Below are 20273 nucleotides of genomic sequence, written 5' to 3'. Positions count from 1 at the left end.
TACTTCGATTTTGAATAGACTTTTGCCCTGACGATATAAAGAAACGATGCTGAAAATTGAATGCAACAATTACTGTTTTCCCGCCATTTATAATACTTGACACTGGCCATGGTTATATAGCCGAAGTGCCATAATAAGAAAAGAAGAATGTCGATTGTTGTCACGTTTATGTCAGTTGTCATTTGTTTGTCAATGTCAAGTTTCATAAAAAAAACATCACCAAAAACCTTTGCAATTTACAATTTTCGGATCTAAGATTTTTATATTTTCAAGTACTTATTTATTAAAATAAAGACATAAAAGTAATGTGTTCTTATTAATTTGTTGTAGTATTATAATTATTTCTATACTAGAAAAGTATGGGAGGAAAACCGAAACAAAGTCAAAGAACAAAAAATAATGTCAGGGTAAGTTGTGGTAAATCTGTGTTTTAAGTCATAATACAATAAATAAAATGATAGTTTGGATTGTAATATATCTTTTCTTAACATTTACAGCCATCCAGCAGCGGCAGAAGTGCTGAAATTCTTCACAATACGTTGAAGTTGGACTCTTCTGTTGTTTCACCAACTACTGGCAAGGTTCTGCCTGCGCTGTTCCCAACCTTAATACCTACAAGTCCTGAACATGGACTAAGTCCGGAGCTATCGATTTGTTTTAAAAAATTCACGAAAAAGGACCCCATAACTAAAACTAAGGTAAATATTATGATGTAGTACAATATATTTTATACAAGTAAAGTGTAATGGTTAAAATCTGATGAAAAGTTTCTTTTCTCAACTCAACTGCAGTCCCTACAATATCATATAAGCTTAAAAATGTAAATTTTTATTCCAAAATGATACAGTTTTAACCTTTATCCCAAGACTTCTATTTTAATGAAATAGCAAAGTTATATAGGAAAAACCTATGAATAATAAAATCTAAGGAAACATAACTCCCATACTATTACCGTCTTAAATTTGGTTCCTTTCGAACTGTCATGTAACGTCAGCCTGATACCGCTCTAGGCCACCTAAATGTATTGAAAATGTTTACCTAGGTACACTTTATTGACAAGTGTTGTAGAACATGTTTTTGACGGAGTTACTATTCCTTAGTTTTTATTATTCATAGGGAAAAAACTAAAATCATTTTGTCTCATTTTACATAATGATTTGGTTTTCAGGCTCTGCAAGAACTGACAGAATTAATAAAAAGTAGTAATGTTGATGATGTGGCTACTGTGTTGCCAAGTTGGGCACACTTCTATCCAACATTAACCATTGACAGTGATCGGAAGGTTCGGGAAACTGCTCAGGTAAAACCATGCAAGCTATTTACTTAGTCATAATATAGTTTTTTATTTTTAACATGCTTTTTTAAACTTTGGCCGTATGTATGTAATGGAATCTTTGAGCATGATTTTTACCTATTTTCCAGTAGTCTCATTAATTCTAAACTTTGTGTAATATGTATTACGAGCCAATGACAATGCAACAATTTGTTACATTTTTTTGAAAAAAAAAGGAGTGTTCTTTTTGGTTTTATTAAACTATTATTATTATTTAAATACCTTTACCTATGGTTGTGCTAGACAAAAAGAAGTGGAAAAGCTTGAGAAAGGCCTTTGTCCAGCAGCGAGACAGCATTACCATTTTAAAAATACATATTAATATAAACAATTTGTTCTTACAGCTCTGTCATGGTGCTATAGTTGCAGCATGCGGCCGACGCGTGGCCCCGCATTTGCGCCGTCTCCTTCCAGCGTGGTTGCTGGCCTGTCATGACGATCATGCGCCCGCACAGTCTGCTGCTAAGCGTTACCTTGAAGTGGGTTTTTAAAATCATTTGTATTTCTGCAAAGTCTCACAAAGCATGTAGAACTTAATTGTATTAGATATCAATTATTATTTTAAATTCAATGATAAGGAGACAAATTTGTTTAATGTTACTCTATATTGTATCTATTTCACTTGCATAAGAAACAGTAAAGCCTAAGATAGTTTTGCATTTAAACTATTAATTGTTTCAAAGATTTCATTTGTTTATTTGTTACAGAGCACATTTCCAGAGGCAAAATTAGAAGAAGCGTTTTCATTTTGTAAATTAGAAATTGTTAGCCTTCTCCTAGACAATTTGATGGGTAATGCTGAGGCTATGTTGAGTAAAAAGTAAGTGATAATAACTGTTTTGAATGTATTTATTATTAATCAATAGTTTATAAGTTCCAAAAACAATTTTTGTCTATCTGAAAAACTGTAAACCATGTTCAAAAATGAAGAGCACAGGGAAAGAACGATCAAAGTCACCCTAAAACTGCTTTTGCCATCTAGTTCGTAAGACGCTAAGCTTGCCTGTCACTAAGCATGAAAAGAATATAAACGTACAAAGTCACGATAAATTACGTTTTATTTTTTTACATAAAAGTTATTAGTGATCATAGTCTAAGCGGTAAAAGTTAAAAACAATCAGAGTCCGAGGACTTTGATTGTTCTTACAAGTTTTCGAACGAATAGTCAAACGTCAGTTGACGTTCTCATGCTCTGTGACATTTATATGATTTAGGTTTGGCCCTGAACTGGAAAAATATTAAATAAATCTCATTAAAAATATACAATATTTTTATTTTTTAGTAAATAATGAAACCAAAGCATTAGCAGTGATTTTAAGACAGAAATTATTATTATTGTGTCATTTCTTTAAGTACTTATGAGTCCTATAAGTTAATAAATCATTTATCTTCTAATTTATAAAAAATTACTTTGATCATTCTTTCCCTGTACTCTTCAAATGTAAACTCCAAATAATGTACCCCAAAGAGTAAAATGGATCCCTATACTATATTTAAAACTCCCATGCCCTATTTTCCGTCTGTCTTTACATAACCGGACTAGAATCATAAAATAACTGTAACTAGGTCCCTATAAAGCATTGAGCAAACTTGATGTTGTACAGATCCATTGACCCATGATTGCGATAACTCTTTGCTCACTAAAAATACAAAAAATAATTTTGTAGGATCGAAGAAGAGGAGCGCGCGTCGAGTATTTCCCGCGTCATGTGCAGTAGTCTTCGAGCTTTGGAGCAACTAGTGCGGACTCTGGCGGCTAGTCACGACGATTGGCTGTGGGAGTCGTTGGCACCGCTGATACGTGCTAACGCGTACTGGAAACTCGCCACTCATGATGATGCTAGGCTCAGGTAATATTTACCTTTAGTATATTTTTCACTATTTCATATGTTGTATTTTTACAATTTGTTACATTATGCACATTGCACATGGCCGTGGGTTATATTTCGTGAACAAAATTTTACTCACATAATATGTGAGAAATGATACTTCTTAATTGCACTGCAAACATTTACATATTTAAAAATTAAAAGTATTCAAGCTTTATTTAAGACATTTTTGATGCATAGTAAATTAATGGGTGCCATTTATATATTTTTAACACGCTTTTATTAGCTTGGACTGTATGTACCTATGTAATGGAATCTTTGAGCATGATTTTTACCTAACTCCAGTAGCCTAATTAATTCGAAAAATTGCATACGTATTAAGCGCCAATGACAATGCAATAAATTGTTAAAATTAAAAAAAAGAGTTTTTTTTTAGTTTTTTAAACCTTTTAGGTTGGGTTGCGCCAACTAACTTTAACAACAACTTTAACTACAATGCAAAATGTCAAATCTTTGGTTAAGATTAAAAATGGACGCCATCAAGACGCCATATTTAACCATAACCATAGAACTCGACAAGGTTTTAAATGCACGTGGCGAAAAAAGGAAGTAATGCTGTCATCATACAAAAACGCCTGTTTTTGACAGTTCTCCTTTACCAGCAGCGCCCCCGCCCACGTTCATTTATAACCTTGTTGGACCAGCTGTCATCTGTCAATTTCTCCGGTCAAAGTTAAGGTTAAAGTTAAATTTAACCTTAACTATAACCATAACTTTAACCTTAACTCCAACTTTAACCACGCCTCTGGTGCAACCCACCATTATAATTTATTTTGTTCCTAGAGGTGCATGGTACTGCGCCACTGGCCGTATATCCGCGCGTTTCGGGCCGCGTCTCGAAGGTGAACTTGGCACTAAGATATCCCGGGCGCTGGTGGCGCAGCCCGAGCAAGCGCCAGCCGTGGCGGCAGAGCGCTGGGCCGCTGTTCTGCTGTTGATGCACTCTTCGCCGGTGAGTTTAGTTTTTTGGCGCACTTGCGCCAACTGTTGATGGTCGTTTGTCAATTTTGCGCAAGTACGCCAATCTGTGTTGCTAATCGATTATCAATTTCGTTAAGAATAGCCAATATTACTTAATTTTCGTAATTAACATGGATATAATGATGTTACATAATATTTTATTTACATTTCAACATATTTTAGGATTGGTCCAAATGGATGGACAAAAAAGATCTGCTGATCAAAAGATTACTGACACTGCTTGAAAATGGTAAGTTCAAACTATGTATATTGTATATATTTTTTTCAAAATTAGAGTAAGTACATAATTCTATTGACAGTGTGCCCTAATAGAAATTTTCCCGTCTATACATTTTAAGAATAAGAATCATTTATTAAATTTATCGTAAGAAAAACACCACCATTATAAAATACACTGAAGAATAACAAAAAAAGAACTTAGAAATAAAAAATAAAATATTCTAAAAGAAACAAAACATGTGTTGTGAAAAAAAAAAGAATAACATGTACAAAAATAGCAGTGCATTGCTACGAAAAAAAGAAAAGGTGATCACTCAGGTTTTGACAGCGACAGACGCCGCTGTCCCTGGTCTTCCGTGACCACCTGTCCCCGTAAGTTATTTAAAACAAAGTCTAGGATGCTTCACGCGCATATGGATATAATATTATTATTGTCTGTTTAACACTTAAATATCTTAAACATAACATTATAATAATTATTGATGGGTATAATTTATAAATAAAAGAACATAAGTAGGTGTGAAATTTGTGATATAATATAATTTAAACAATAAGTCAATATGATAAAATATATAATAATATTTACGTTGAATATATTAATATAGTACTTACATGCTGTAACATAATGATATACAATAATTAACGTAGCGGACTATTATTATCAGTCTGTTGCTTTAATAGGTATAGTTTATATTTAAGTTTAAAAGTTTCAAAAAACTTCAGAGAACGTAGCGGCGGCAACAAATTGTTCCAGACCTTGCTAGCTACGTGTCTGAAGCTTCCTCTGAAAGCAGCTGAGTGGTGTGACTGAGACATTCATAAATAACTAGAGCCTCTGGTAGTCATTGATAGGTGTTTGTCTCCAGCCCACTGCAGCTTGCTGTAAAAGTAGGGAGGAGATTTAAGCTTTACCACTCCGAATAAAAGCATAGCAAAATCAAGCTGCCGTCGACTCTCCATGTTTAGCCATCGCTCGCTATTTATATACGGAGAGACATGGGTTCTGGGGGGGATAGTCAAACAGTACCTGGCACATGCATTTTGCACTTTTTGTATTAATTTCTTAGATCTTGATAAAAGACATGGCCCGGTGACTATATCTGCATAGTTCAATTTGGAGAGAACGATAAATTCACAAATGGTTACACGCAATTATTGGGTCAAAAAACTTCTAATTTTATATAGCAGTTTCAATCTATTAAAACAATTACTCACCAATTTTACTATATATTTTTCAAAATGTAGATTTCGTCCATAAGAAGCCCTAAATTTCGAGATTCGTTTACTCTTTCTATATTTTGGCCTTTAATGTGAACCGACAAGTGAGTGCTGCAAATTTTTTTTACCTGATTTTTTGTGCCTAAAACCATAAATTTTGTTTTGGTGGGATTTAAAATGTTATTTATTTTACATTTTCAAACTGAAATAACTCAGTGAAAGTATATTATTTACGTCACTTTGTCAAAGAGTATTTGTTGTTTGTAAACATCTTCTCTTTCGATTGGCGTATGTTTCATAGGTGTACACCAAAATACGACAGGTATGACAATAAGGTTGGTTGTTCTTTATTTTGCAATATTTATTTATCAGGTGGGTGGGGAGAGGCGCGCTCCCTGTCTGACACTCTGCTGCCTCTACTGTCGCAGCTACCGCAAGACTTGCTCACACAACAGTTCTACATTACATTATTTGATGCGCTCTTGACTGGGTAAGTTATTTATTATGACCCTTGTTAATACTAGTATCTTGAGCTCCATACAAAAGCTTCCACTTGTGATGTGTACAGCACAATATTTTTATCCTTCGATCGTGGATTCTTGGAAATCTATTGTTATTCTATTGTGTCTCGCTCACCAGTGAGCTTATGGGGCTTGAAAGGTTAATGATGTTATTTGAGAAATTAGCCCCAACTATGATAACCTCGAAAAAGATGGCGCGATGAGCTAGACAAATACGAGTCACGTTGGCCTACGGCTGCGTTGGATCGAGAGAACTGGAAGACTTTGGGGGAGGGACTCCCCCAAAGCAGTGGGACAGCAGGCTCTTAAAAAAATGATAACCTCATTTCGATTTATTTTTTCAGACTAAAATCAAAAGCGCTTCTTAACTCTAAAATCGAACGTCAAGCGTGGATCAATATTATCGCCGAATGCATACGGTATCTCTCGATACAGAGTGACGAATATGTGACAGAGGTTGTGACGTACGCGCATAGAACCTGCCTAGAACACGTCCTCACAATCAGTGATGACAGACAAAAGCAAGATCTAATAAAACAAGCAGCGAACGACATGGCGTCTCTCCTTAAATTCTGGCTGAAACAGTCCAAAGAAAACGCGGAAAAATATGACCAGCTCATCAGAAACTTCTGGCAAAACACCGCCTCAACGATTTCTTCGAGCATCAACAAACTATCCATGGATCAGGAGCAAATAGTTCAAGCTATCGACGACCATATTTTACTTTTGAAAACAATGCAAAAAGGATTCATGCAGGTTGCTAGGAAGCGGTCTATAAAGTTTGAAGACGAAGCGGCCGTGGCCGATGTGAGAGAGAAAACAATTGAATGTGACGCCTCCATGATAGGAAGATTCAAACATAACATGGACGACCTGGTCAGCCGAGTGTGTTGTCAGTACTTTACATTCGCCAAGGAGAAGCAAGTATCAAGAGCGGTGTTTCCATCTTTATACAATTTGCTTTCGGAATTTGACAGCGAGGCGTTGTTTGTGACGTTGGCAAAACATGTTGAAGCCGATACAGTGTATGGATTATACGAGAAGGAATTAAGAGCGTACTTAGCGGGCGATACAATGCGGTGTAAGACGCTAGTTGATATTGTGTTCATGGCTGCGAAATATCTGTCTGAACCGGACCAATGCCGCATGTTCAGTTCCTTCCAACAGGTTTGTCACATTTTTTACATTTTATGACTTCACAATTGCCTTTTATGAAAGAAGAAAGAAAGAAAATAATCTTTATTTGGTAAAACAGTAGATGAACATTGAAATAATCAAGAACATTTTAAGATAAGCCTTACCAAATTGGCACCTACTCAGCATTTGTTGCGAACGCAGTTCGCAACGCTGGTTTTCAGTAAGCGCCATTACAATATATATACAGGGTGTTTATCACCTATGAGTGGATCCATCCACAAAATTGTCGAGCTTATGGCACTTGGATTTCATTGTCATAATAGGGCGTAACTTGACCACGCGCTAGAAGCTAATTGTGCAACTATATTAATTATCTCAATTTTACATAGGCTTAATATTTCTCTTTTGAATATAAGGAAACAAATCAAACAAACGTTCATATTTATTTATAACTAGCGAAGTTCACCGGGACGGTGAACTTCGTGTCACTTTAAAACCTTCCCTGGACTTCTACGAATATTTTAAGACTAAAATCAGCCCAATCGGTTTAGCAGTTTTCGAGTTTTAGCGCGACTAACACATTTGAAAATCGATTTTTATAAGTATATAAGAGTTTTTAGACTTTTCCAGGAAATTTAATTTTTTTTTAGAATTTTTCTCTCCGTAAGAACCATCCTCGTACTTCAAGGAATATTTAAAAAAAAGAATTAGTGAAATCGGTCCAACCGTTCTCGAGTTTTGCGCTTAGCAACACATTCAGCGACTCATTTTAATATTATAGATATGGGAGAATAGGTCCACTTCATAGACACAATTCCTTTAAAAATAATCTTGATTTATGCGGCCATTTGCAAGTAAAGTCAGATTTAGTTCTCTTCCCCCGCATTGGGGGCGCTGATTCCGCTTCAAATAGGCACAAAAAGCAGGTGGGTATCATAAGTCCAGCGTACTTGTGTAATGGAGGTCAGTGATCACTACCATCGAAGAAATTAATACACAGGCAGTTGACGGACCTACGCCATTTGGTCGAATTATGTCAATTCTATGTTAATCGTGATTCATGATCTGTCGGCTGGGTTTGACACAACGCGACCAAATTAGGTCCGCCATCTGCCTATGAATCAACATCTCTGATAGTACTTAGTACTTAAATTATAACTTCTATGTTGCAGTTCCCCCCCTCTGTAGTGGAATGGTGCATATCTCGTGCCCTGTGTGACCCCTCACCGGCCGCACTAGTGTGGCTGCAGAGCGGTACAGTAGAAGCGACGTTGGTAGGACTCAGTAGGCGCGAAGATGATGCCGCTGTGAAATTACTGTTACGATGTGTTACACCTAATCATGGTGGTGGTAAGTGTCTTCATATTGTTATCCAACTGACATGTTGTATAAAAACGTTAAAGTAGTAGACCACGATCATTTGGTGTTAAACACAATGGCGCATGGCTCATTACTGCCTGGCAATCCACTGGCCATCGTTCGCCATCATAGTACTATTACCCCGTCTACACAATGGCGATGGCTTGTAGTTGGCCAGCATAGACCATTGTGAAGAGGCACCTTAACGATTGATTTGTCATTCAACATTACGCAACTCTGTTCAACAATAGATTTTTATCTATGCTTCTATAAACTGCATATTTTTGTTATGCTATTTTTTTCATATACTGTAAGACATTCACTTTTTAAAGTCTATCTTTATAGTCTCCTAGACAACAAAGAGTAGGCAGATGCCTACGATAAAAAAATCAATACGAATATTATTAACGATGTAAATATATTTCAGTAATACTAGTAAACGAAGGTACCGTCAGCAAAATAATCAAATCGTACGAAGACGCATTATCGGATGACCAAGCGTCTAGCGAGCAAACATCCAAGAGACTTCTCGTGGCACAGAAACTGTGCTGTGCTGTCGCTTCGTCTGTGCGGCGACAGCTGTGTGTGCCGCTACTGATGACTGTGTTCCGTCTTTATCTGAAAGCACAGGTGATATTATTATATTAACCTATGCCATGCTTCAAACGTAACTATTGGTAAACATTAATGTAGGTTTTTTAATGTAATAAAATAGGTAAATGAAGAGAATGAGTCGGAAAATGAAAGACAACGCTTGCGTGATGCTATCTCGGCGCTAGACACCGACTGCCGACGAGAGCTAGCGACGAGCGCGTTGGTTGCCGCTCACGAACAACTTCAACCTAAGTGAGTACGCACTTTATTGCGTATAAGCACGCACACTACACGCTATGTCAGGGCACGTACGCACTGACAGACGCAGATTTTTTTTGCTCAAGTAAATTATTGTCAAAGTGTATGCACACATAGATATCATGTTTGTTTGAGCGCATATATATTGCCAGAAGCAAGCAAAGAATTTCCAATTTCATAATCTTACAAAATGTTATAATACTACAAAATAAAATACGGTATAGAAAAATCTTACATCAGTACTATTTATTGTCTAATGTTACATTTTATTCGCATAATCACTTTTATTATTTTTTGCAGCAAGGAAAAAGTGGATTTACCAAAAATAGAGCATGTGGTATCTTTATCACTCGATCTGCTGCCCGAAACTGTAGAAGACTTATCAGAAGTGCTGTCTTTCGCTGAGCTGCTATTGAACCTTAAGACGCCTAAACCAAAAACGCCTCTAGAGGTGTTCGCTTTAAGAATAGACTGCATATATGGCTGCCTAAACTGTCCTATAGAAGACGACAATCCTCATATTAAACAAGTGATCAAAGATTGCAATAAATGTACCGGCGAGCTAACCAAAGACGCACTTTTACTTCAAGCACACAGAAACCTGTACCATGCTTACTGTTTGAGCCAAATATTGTCTCGTACTGAACTAGATGAAAGTACTTGGAATGAGCTACTCAGTGGAGTTTATTTTAAGACGGAAATATCGCAGATGGTTTATGACTATGTACTCCTGAGTTCGTTAGAAGAAAGATACGCGTTTGTGAGTGTTTTATTCCTTTGCTAACTGAAGGTAGATTGCGCAAAATAAACTTACGATATGCTTGTAACACTTGTCATAATACTATTATGACAAAATAAATTTAATGTTAAATAGACAGTGTAAACAATTTATTGGTATTCTTCGAAAATATAAAAATATCTTGAAATGCGTTTAAACTTAAACTGATTTATTAGAATAGTGTTTTGCTGTGTTCTAGGATTTAAACATGACGGAAGCTGTATAAAAATTTAAAAGATCATAGATACTGATTTTACTACATAATTTTCCTGTGATTTTATCATTTCATTAAATAAATAACAGTAACATCCATTAACTATCATACATTTTTATTCCAGTGGCCACATTATGCAATTTTAAAACAAGTTACACAGGACATGAAAAAATACTTGGATAATACACTATCAAATATGTCAACTGAAGCGAAGAACTTCTTGTTAGAACATACTAGTGAGTTAGCCGCAACACGTGGTTACTATTGGTCCTATACTGAAAAACTGTTGGAACGTAAAATTATTGAAAACACCAATAAGAATACTGAAGATGAAGCAAATGAACCTGAGAATTCTGAATCCATAGATAATGTAGATGACAAAGAGATACCAAAGACAGAAGAAAAATCAGAAGATTATACGAAATTGTTGCATGGTAAAAACTTGTCTGAAATAATTACGGGTAGTGGATTCTTCCATGGACTACAGGTAAGGACTTAAAAGATATATTTTTTTAATTTTTACTCTGCAAGAACGTATTGCGCTGTCATCCATGTAATTGCTCTAAAAATAAATGTCAGTTATAGTTCATCAATACATTTTTTTTTCAGGCCAAAGACAAATATTCAGGCGAGTCTCTAGACACGCTCTACGTGTTGATGGTACGCAGCGCGATGGCTGCGCACGCGCAAGATGCGCCGCTACTTACGTCACTGACGCACGCGGCCGCCACGCGGGATATAGACGCACTCATTGATGCGTACTACCAACATAACCATATGATGCTGTTTGAGAAGTAAGTCAAATTATGTTAGAATCACTAGTAAAGCTGATTACGTCTTAATCGATTCAATGTGGCGCACATTTTTTTAACCTTTCAGTAGTGGTGGTATACAATTTTCTCGTGAGACGTTAGCCGTGTCATACGCCATATAAGTAGATGATACGGCTACCGTGTCACCCGCCATGTTCAAAAAGGTTTATTGTTTTTCTTTGTTTTAACTTGATTTATTTAGTTGAACCCAAACCATTGATGTTAACGAAAGTTTACGTTGTTTTGAAAGAAATTGATTCAAAGGCAGTTGACGGACCTATGTCATCTGGTCGAGTTATGTCAATCCAATCCTGAAGTGTTATGAGTTATGACTTATTTTTATTACACCCTGTAGAGTATAGACTGCTGTATGATTAAACCTTATCACTTCACTTCAATTATATTAGTCATGATCTGTGGGCTGGGTTTGACATAACGTGACCAAATTACGTTGGTCCCCCATCTGCCTAGGAATCAACTTCTCTGATAGTACATCGCAATTACATCTCAAAAGTATCAGACAAAGTTATTAGCTGTAAAGTTACTTGCCGTGTAAATATATTAGTATGGAGAATGGTGTAAGTTAACCAAAAGTTTTAATCTCTAATCTTTAACGATGGCCAAGTATAAAAATAAGGAATAATGTTATATTTCATATCATAGGTTTTTTTTTCTACGACGACGACGCCTGTTCGCGTAGGTTTGGCCTAAGCTTTAAGTTTATGCCATAACAATGTCACTTACTTAGATATTTTTACAGGAATCTAAAAGACTCGTCGTGGGCGCACGTGGTCAGCAACGCCGCTATACTGGACTACTTGCGTGCACTTGTCGCGTCTGACGGTTGGAACCTCTCCGATACTAGATGGGACTTCATTAACATTGCAATATGCTCCATACTCGCATCCGTCCGCATGTCAGTGGATAATGTGGGATGCGCTAAGGTTGGTATTGCTGTGTAGTCTATTCGTGTTAAAAGTGTCATACTTACTGTCTTAGGACCTGTTTCACCACTTCCTAATAAGTGCTGGATAGGCTATCCACCAATTAACTTGACAGATAGAGTATGGAGAATCTGTCAAAAAACTTGTGGATAGCCTATCTGCCACTTTATCAGGAAGTGCATCATATCTAATGCCTTACTTTTATTGTATTGACTATTTTTACAATCTTAAACCGTGCCGAATAGCTTTTATATAAAAAAAACATTTTGAGTCTATCAATTTTATATTATTAATATATTTAGTACTGCATGATGAAATGACTAGAAAAATGCATAAATAATGTTGCTTTATGCTTAAAATTATCCTTCAGGTCGCGATACTCGCTCGCTCGGCGTTACGCCTGTCGCACGAAGTTCGCTCGTTCGTGTCTGGCGTTCGCGAGCGTGCGGTGCGCGAGGAGCCCGCCGCTCACGTGATCGCGCTACCGACTGAATGGACCGACATATTCACCCCGGACTACGGCAACAGCGTCGGACAGATCACCCTGAAGTTGTTGCGTAAGTATTCTAATCTGAAATTAAGCTATAGTTCAAAGTGTCACACGAATTTCGCTCGTTCGTGGCGGGCGTACGTGAACGTGCGGTTCATGAACGCCGCCTACGTGATCGCCCGACTGAATAATTATAACGATGACAGTGTCGGACAGAAGTCCGACACTGTCATCATTTTGAAGTTGTTGCGTAAGAATTATAAATAAGGCTTTATGTTTGAAATTGCACTTAATATTTGAAAAAAGAAATTAAAAGCTGTTTATTTTAAGAGTCATATATATTGTTATATTAAAAAAATACGAAATTCTTACAGCTAGCCTTCAATTATTTTTCTAAAGTATCAAATATATGAGATTTTTTTACAGAAACCGCGAGCAAAACAATGTCAGCGGGCGTACTAGCGGTCATCGATGAGCTCATTCCGGCGCTGTGTACGCTGCGATGGGCGGAGCTACCGCCGCCCGTACGTGCGGCGTGCTCGCTCGAGCAGATAGTACGCTCGGCTGCGGACGCACTGCGCCGTGTTACACACCACTCCTACTCGTATCTTGCGTATTACGCACTAGAATTTGTGGCAGATGCGCTTGTTGAAGATGATCGTAAGTTTTAGTGAAACTGTAAGACACATACAATTGTTGAGGGAAAACGTCAGATCAGTTGAAATTATGCGATTGGCCTTGGTTTAGACATAGATAATAGATATTCCATCTTTATTTTTTTTTCTGAAACGGAATAGGAAACGAGCATGCAGGACGCTTGATGGTAAGATATAATGCGGCCGCCTATGGAAACTCACAACACCAGACAAATTACACTTGTGACTTCGGTAAAGCCGGCCCATTTGTGTCCAAGCATGAAAATGCATTATATAATATTACTAGCTGTCCCGGCAAACGTTGTTTTGCTATATAAAGTATTTCGCCCATAATATTATTTTATTGAAGTGACTAAATAAGTACGGCACCATGGCAACGTCCATCGCTATCCCGTCGCGCAAACAATGGTCGCTGTGGCAGTCTAGAGTTGTAATAATTTACAATTATTTATTCAACAAATGCACTTATCAATATAAAAAGTAGCCAGTAGCCTATTCTCAGACTTACTGAATATGCATATAAAATTTGGTAAAAATCAGTAAAGCCGGTTCAGAGGAGTACGGTGACTAAAATTGTGACACGAGAATTTTATATATAAGATGTATGTGCGTTCGTAATATTATTCTATGTGTGCATAATTTAATTATATTTAATCTAGGTGACAAGTTGTCAGCGTGGAGTGCACGTGGCGACGACAGCGCGCGGCCGGCGGTGTGGCCGGCGCAGCTGGAGCCGGCGCGTTGTCAGCTGCACACACTACTTGAGGCCGTACTAGAATCTGTTAGGTGAGTTATTTTATAAATACTAAATACTTTAAAATTGTACGTAAAAATAACACAAAAAATTATAACATGGGAAGTGTATAAAATAAAAATAAAAAAAAATATCTAAATTCAATTACATCAGTGGGCTGCTAAAGCTAAATAATGTTTAAGTAAATTATTTTGCAATAAAATAAAGTTGTTGTTGTATCAAAACGACAACTTTTTTTTTTATCATTTACTTTCCTTAGGCAATCCAAGATAATTCTGTAACTAACAAACCATAATATATTCCAGAGTGGGCGAAGACACGTGTCACGTGGTCCCGTTCACGGACAGTCACTGCGTGGCGCTCGCGGCGATGCTGCTGTCGATCGCGCTGCACCGCCTCGCTGAGCGAGCTGAGGGAGACCTACATATCGTGTATATTGATCACTTCAGGTAAGTGGGAAAATCCTGTAGATACTGCAGAATTTTATATTATGCTATTCTTCAATCCTTTGATCGTGGATTCTTGGAAATCTATTGTTATTCTATTGTGTCTCGCTCACCGGTGAGCTATGGGGCTTGATGGGTGAATAGTTTCTCATAATATTGAAAAAGCGACTTGATTGTTTGTTGGTTTGCATCAAACAAGTTGGGAAACATGATGGACAACTTAAAACTGGTAATATGAAATAGTAGTAAGTGGGCAGTGGCGTAACTATAACATCCGGGGTCCGTAGCAAATTGATGGGCCCCTATCAGTAAAAATCGTCACGTTAATAATAAGGGACCCTTTGGGTCGGGGGCCCGTGGCATTTTGCCAGCCCTATAGTTACGCCACTGTAAGGGGGATTGGTTTTTTTTTGCTGAAAATTGTTTGGCTTCCACGGGATTGTATGTACCATCGAGGAAATTGATTCCTTGGCAGTCTACAGACCTACGTCATTTGGTAGGATCATGTCAATTTAATGTTAATTGTGATATGTCGGCTGGGTTTGACGTAACGCGACCAAACTACGTAGGTCCCCCATCTGCCTAGGTATTAACTTCTCTGATGGTACATTGCGCTTACGAAGACGTTGTGTATTCTATAGTGCGTCAAGAAAGTCATGACAGGCGGGAAAATTTTCTAAACGTAATCACGCTTAAAAGGTGTATTTTTTTCTTTGTATTTTCATAGAGAATGCTTATTACATTTTATATATTGTCACCTTGCACATTTTTATCTCGAATTAATAAAGTTCTCTTATTTTTTATTTCATTAAAAAAATTCCCGCCTGTCATGACTTTCTTGACAGACTATAGCTTTATATATTGATGGTTGTAAAAAGGTGTAAGTAGCAACAAATAACGGTATAAGATAATAAAATTAATTTGCAGGGAGAACAGCATAGCGGAAGAGACGCTATCCACATCATTGCGCCTCGTTCCCGATGCGGTGGCGGCGCTTGCGAACGAACCGCAGTCGGGGTCTACACTGCCGCCGCACATATTGGCTCTGTTTAACGAGGGGCCAGACTATAGTGAGTACTGAGTAGTAAAGTAATACTACTAATTAGTACTAAGTACTAAGCAACAATCGAAGCACAAAGAGTTGGCAACATGTCAATTTTAACTAATAAGCGTGTACCTTTTTTATGAACGTTGTTGGTTTTTCATCTACTAAATTACCGTGATACGCGCCAGCTGGCAACGTCGCGCGCTACTGTAATATAACGTTATCGAGCATGTTTGATATTGCGTTTCATGTTGTGCTTAATAATATGTTACCAAGTCTGGTGTTTTGTCGTCTTTTTGGTTCTTGTGGCTTTAATCAACAAAGCAAGCTGATGGTTATTTTTTTATTGTGTCGGCACAAAAAAATATTCTTTTTCCTGAAATGTATTTATCTACACCCATATTACAACACAAGGATCTATGTAATTTCCATTTCAAATAAAAAACAATCAATTTTATCAGAGCCCGGCGGCGACGCATCTCTGGCCGTCGAAGGTCTAGCGTGCCGCGCGCTGCTGCTATGTCTTGGCGGAGCGGGGTCAGGCGGCGCGCGCTCGTGGGGCGTGGCCAGGCCGCGCGTTCTGCTCGCGTTGCGCCGCCTCGTGCCCGCAGCGGTGGCGCCCTCGCTCACTGCGGCGCAGCTGCGTAAACTACACGAGCGGGCTAAAGGATTCACTGACGCACAGGTAACATAAACTAGCATAGTGGCCTTAGTAAATGTCTGAAAGATATGCAATAGCTGCTGGCAAACGCCTGTTGCACGATACGTCATAATCGCCTTGCTGATTTAGTTACTTTTGTCTGCTGGAGGCGCTGTTTTAATTTTCATTAAAAATGAGTCGCCAACTTTAAATAATCAAACTTTCAAATATATTCGTTTTTGCCATTGATATTTAAGAAACCTTATCATTTATCTGTACTTGATCAAAATCTTCAAATACACCTCTTCAACTTGATCCAATATCTTTCTATCACAGGTCGCCATCAAGTGGTCCTCAGGCGAGGTCACCTGTTCTCTCGGCCTGGAAGAACACGTACTAGAGCTGCACGTGCGCTTCGCCCCCGACCACCCGTTAACCCCGCCCACCATTACCACCAGCTCCAACTCGCCCGCCCCAGACACGCTCTGGCTATCGCTGTATCTTGGACACCAGGTAGGTCATGGGCCTTTTAAGGGAGCGTTAAAGTACGTGACGCAATTTTTGATCACTTGCTGTTTATATAAGACTCTCTCCTCCTCCTGCGTTGTGTGATACTGGAACGCTCTTTTGCCTTACTTACGGCAATAGAAAAAACTATGATTTTGAAAGTCTAAATATAATGTTTCTTGCACTGGTATGACTATTAGAGCAGTAAATCGATTTTTAAAAACCAATATCCCGTTTCGACCCACGCACTCAGTCTTTTAAGGGCCAACGCTAAAACTCGCGCGGGCGCACGCTTGCGAGTGTATAAATGAAAAATAGTATGGGCAGCGCAGGCGCGTGCGACGGAGCGCGGACGCGGGCGACGACGCTGCCCATACTATTTTTCATTAATACACACGCGAACGCTGCCCCCGTCAGTTTTAGTGTTGGCCCTAAGAATGCCAATAGGCGCGCGCGGATGTTCGAGGGTGATCTGCGGGACGGCCTTAAAAATACTATATATAGAAGTTTTGGTGGAATCTTATATCTTTAAACGAGCAATTCTTGTATATATATTAGCGATTTTCATGAAATTTAGTATATAGGGGTTTTCGAGGGCGATAAATCGATCTAGCTAGGAATAATTTTTAGAAAATGTCTTTTTATTCGTGTTTTATCGATAATCGATAAACTGAAAAATATTACTCTTCCTGACATCAATTGGCGAATAATAATACTATTTTGTGAGCAACTAATTGCTTTAACGACACAACAACAGCTAAAGCTATTCCGGCAAATGGCGTCGTTAAGTAACACGAAGTCAATGAGTGTTTGCTATACCGAACAAAGCTCGGTCATCCAGGTACTGTGACTTAATATGAAAAAAATGCGTAAACGTATTCAATATTATATCTGCTGTTACAAAAAATATATATCTCACGGTTTATGGATTTGTTAATAGTCTAAACAAAATACCTTTTTTTCTAGAACGGAACACTTGAGAACGCTATGAAGATGTGGATGAAATCTGTGACGGGGCGCGTGGAGAGCGCGTCGCAGTGCTTCATCTGCTACTGCCGCATGCACCCCAAGAGCGGCCATCTGCCCTCCGTGCCCTGCCACCAGTGCCGGAACAAGTTCCATTCGGCGTGTCTTGTGAGTATTATGCACGCTACAGATAAAATAAATGGGCTCGTGTGAGCACTAGGTTATAGTGTGCGTTGACGTTTTAGTTTTTTTAAACTCATTTTTAAAGAGTTAAAATGTCATTGTGACATTTGAACTTTTTAAATTGTGTTGTAAAAAGTTTCAGTTTTATAAAGTCTTGTACTGGTTGTCTGCAACCAGCAACTGATATAGCTATATTATGATGGCCTAGCTTACTTTGTTCACAGTAAAACACATACTTAAACAATAAGACACATTTTTATGATACAAGTAGGCCTGGATCATTTACAATGAAAATTAATAAATAATGTCCTTTCCCGGGACTCAAGTATCTTCATACCAAATTTCAGCCAAATCGGTTTAGCGGTTTTTGCGTGCAGAGGTAACATACAGACAGAGTCACTTTTGCATTTATGAAATTCGAGTATGGATAGCATGGATTTAAGTCACTTTTGTTACTAAACTAAGCAGTTATTGGAGTTAAGATACACCTAAATCTCTATAGGTTATACTTACAATATTTTTTTATTGGACTGAAGCTGAAGCTAGAACTGAAGCTTTTGTGGAAAGTAAAACTGTTGATGTTAAATTATAAAAAAAATTTATTTCACGTCTTGTGTTTTCTTTATTTCAGAGGAAATGGATTGCAACTAGCGGGAAATCAATTTGCCCGATATGCCGGACACATTTCTAGAACAGCTGCAGATCTTAGGAATTTTTCATTCTGTACAAAAAGTGTATTCAGACAATCGAGTTGATAATTGTTTTCACATTAAAGGTTTACAATTGTTCAGTGCAGACTTTTCTTGTTATAAAACCAAATTATATCACAGATATTAAAATGTTCACCAACTTTAAATTATGTAATTTAAATTTTTATCTACTTATGTAAATTCAAATATTAAATAAAAAATAATTCATATTATACTAAATTTATTAAGTTTTTTTCTATGTATATGTCGCCGCGGAGGTTCCTGTCTGATTGGGACTCTTTATTTTATGTTTAGAAAAATTATTATAATGTGATTATAATCATGAATTATTGTTAAAAATGTGTAATACGTCGTTATTAGAACGATTGATATGCATTTTATGATTTATTGTAAGCCCGGAAGATATTTTAACTTCCGTGGTATTTATTAAAATTATTATTTAATGTCAATTTCATAGTTGGCCAATATAGGATTATTCTAATGTAATTGAAACTAGTTTTCCATGCCAATCAAACTTTTAAATAATTTCTTTAAACATTCTCACTAAAATTACGACGTATTTTGGTTGTGAATTAATTACTTCCGGTTTTATTTACTTCGTAATAATTTAATGTGAATTTTGGTAAATTACAAAATAAATAAGCTAATTCATTTTAACGTTATTTACTAATTTTACAATTATTTAATGTTTCTATAACATGATTTTCAAGAGTGACGTAATTACTTGTGGTAGGGCAAACAAGTAGGGATGATGCTTATAAAAAGACGTGTTCTGAGCGTGGAGCTCATTCTACTGTGAATTTGCGGTGAATAAACATTGTAAGTACAATCCATGTCAGTTTAAATAAATGAAAATGATTTTATCACTTTGTTTTCTTTTTAATTTTAAATTCTAATTTCTTTTGCTCTTTAAGTTTTAGTATTTTTAATGATTTGAAATTGTTTTATTGTTTATAAATGAAATCTATTGCTTTTAGTGAGAAATCAATAGCTTTGATGAAATTAAACATTCAAATCTCATAATAAGTGAATTAATAATTATTATTATTTTTGTAACGCCCTCTCTGATTTTCGATATCAGAAGTGGGATACTTACGTGTCCTTTCTGTGCTTTTCATTTTATGTTTCAGGTACACCAGACATCCTATTCATATTGAGGAATTTTGGTATTGCGATGGAAGCAGAAAATCGGACTGAAACGGAACCAAGTGAGCTGCCATGTACTATACCTGGACCAGATACTGCAGATGTAGATGCTGATCATGGACCAAATGCCTGTGTTAATATGGCAGCTTCACAGCAGCTGCAGTGCGGTAACGTACCTCCTGAGTTCTATTTACATATGATGACAATGATGCAAAATATGAGCGAACGCTTGACGAAACAGCGCGAAAAAGTAAAAATTACCGATGTGTTCTTGCCTTCATATGATCCAGATGGTAACGTTGGAGTGCGAGAATGGTGTGACCATATCACTTCGGCTAAAAATAACTATGAGCTTAGTGATTATGATATTCGTATGAAGGTGACTAGCTTATTAAAGGGACGAGCTAAAATGTGGGCTGATAATTGGCTCGTTACAACTTCTACATGGGATGAGTTGCGACAAAATATTATTA

The 20273-nt window shown here is 37.2% G+C and overlaps 1 protein-coding gene across 1 annotated transcript; it reads left to right on the top strand.

The window, feature by feature from the left end:
* Positions 1–260: 260 nt before the first annotated feature.
* Positions 261–18734, top strand: LOC121726829 (E3 ubiquitin-protein ligase listerin). The gene is made up of 26 exons (XM_042114391.1): positions 261–407; positions 498–698; positions 1169–1300; positions 1678–1812; positions 2041–2153; positions 3001–3183; positions 4006–4174; positions 4366–4432; positions 6013–6130; positions 6506–7328; positions 8471–8648; positions 9085–9287; positions 9373–9503; positions 9810–10269; positions 10626–10988; positions 11111–11295; positions 12074–12257; positions 12628–12814; positions 13174–13407; positions 14063–14189; positions 14463–14606; positions 15531–15673; positions 16110–16333; positions 16625–16801; positions 17762–17929; positions 18576–18734. Exons 1-26 carry the CDS (start codon positions 360–362, stop codon positions 18633–18635), a joined length of 5157 nt encoding a protein of 1718 aa, XP_041970325.1. The 5' UTR covers positions 261–359; the 3' UTR covers positions 18636–18734.
* Positions 18735–20273: the final 1539 nt, after the last annotated feature.

This window comes from Aricia agestis, chromosome 5 (assembly GCF_905147365.1).
Source record: "Aricia agestis chromosome 5, ilAriAges1.1, whole genome shotgun sequence".
Classification (NCBI taxonomy): domain Eukaryota; kingdom Metazoa; phylum Arthropoda; class Insecta; order Lepidoptera; family Lycaenidae; genus Aricia; species Aricia agestis.
The sequence above is the reverse complement of the archived record's forward strand: the minus strand, read 5'-3'. Positions and strand labels throughout refer to the sequence as shown.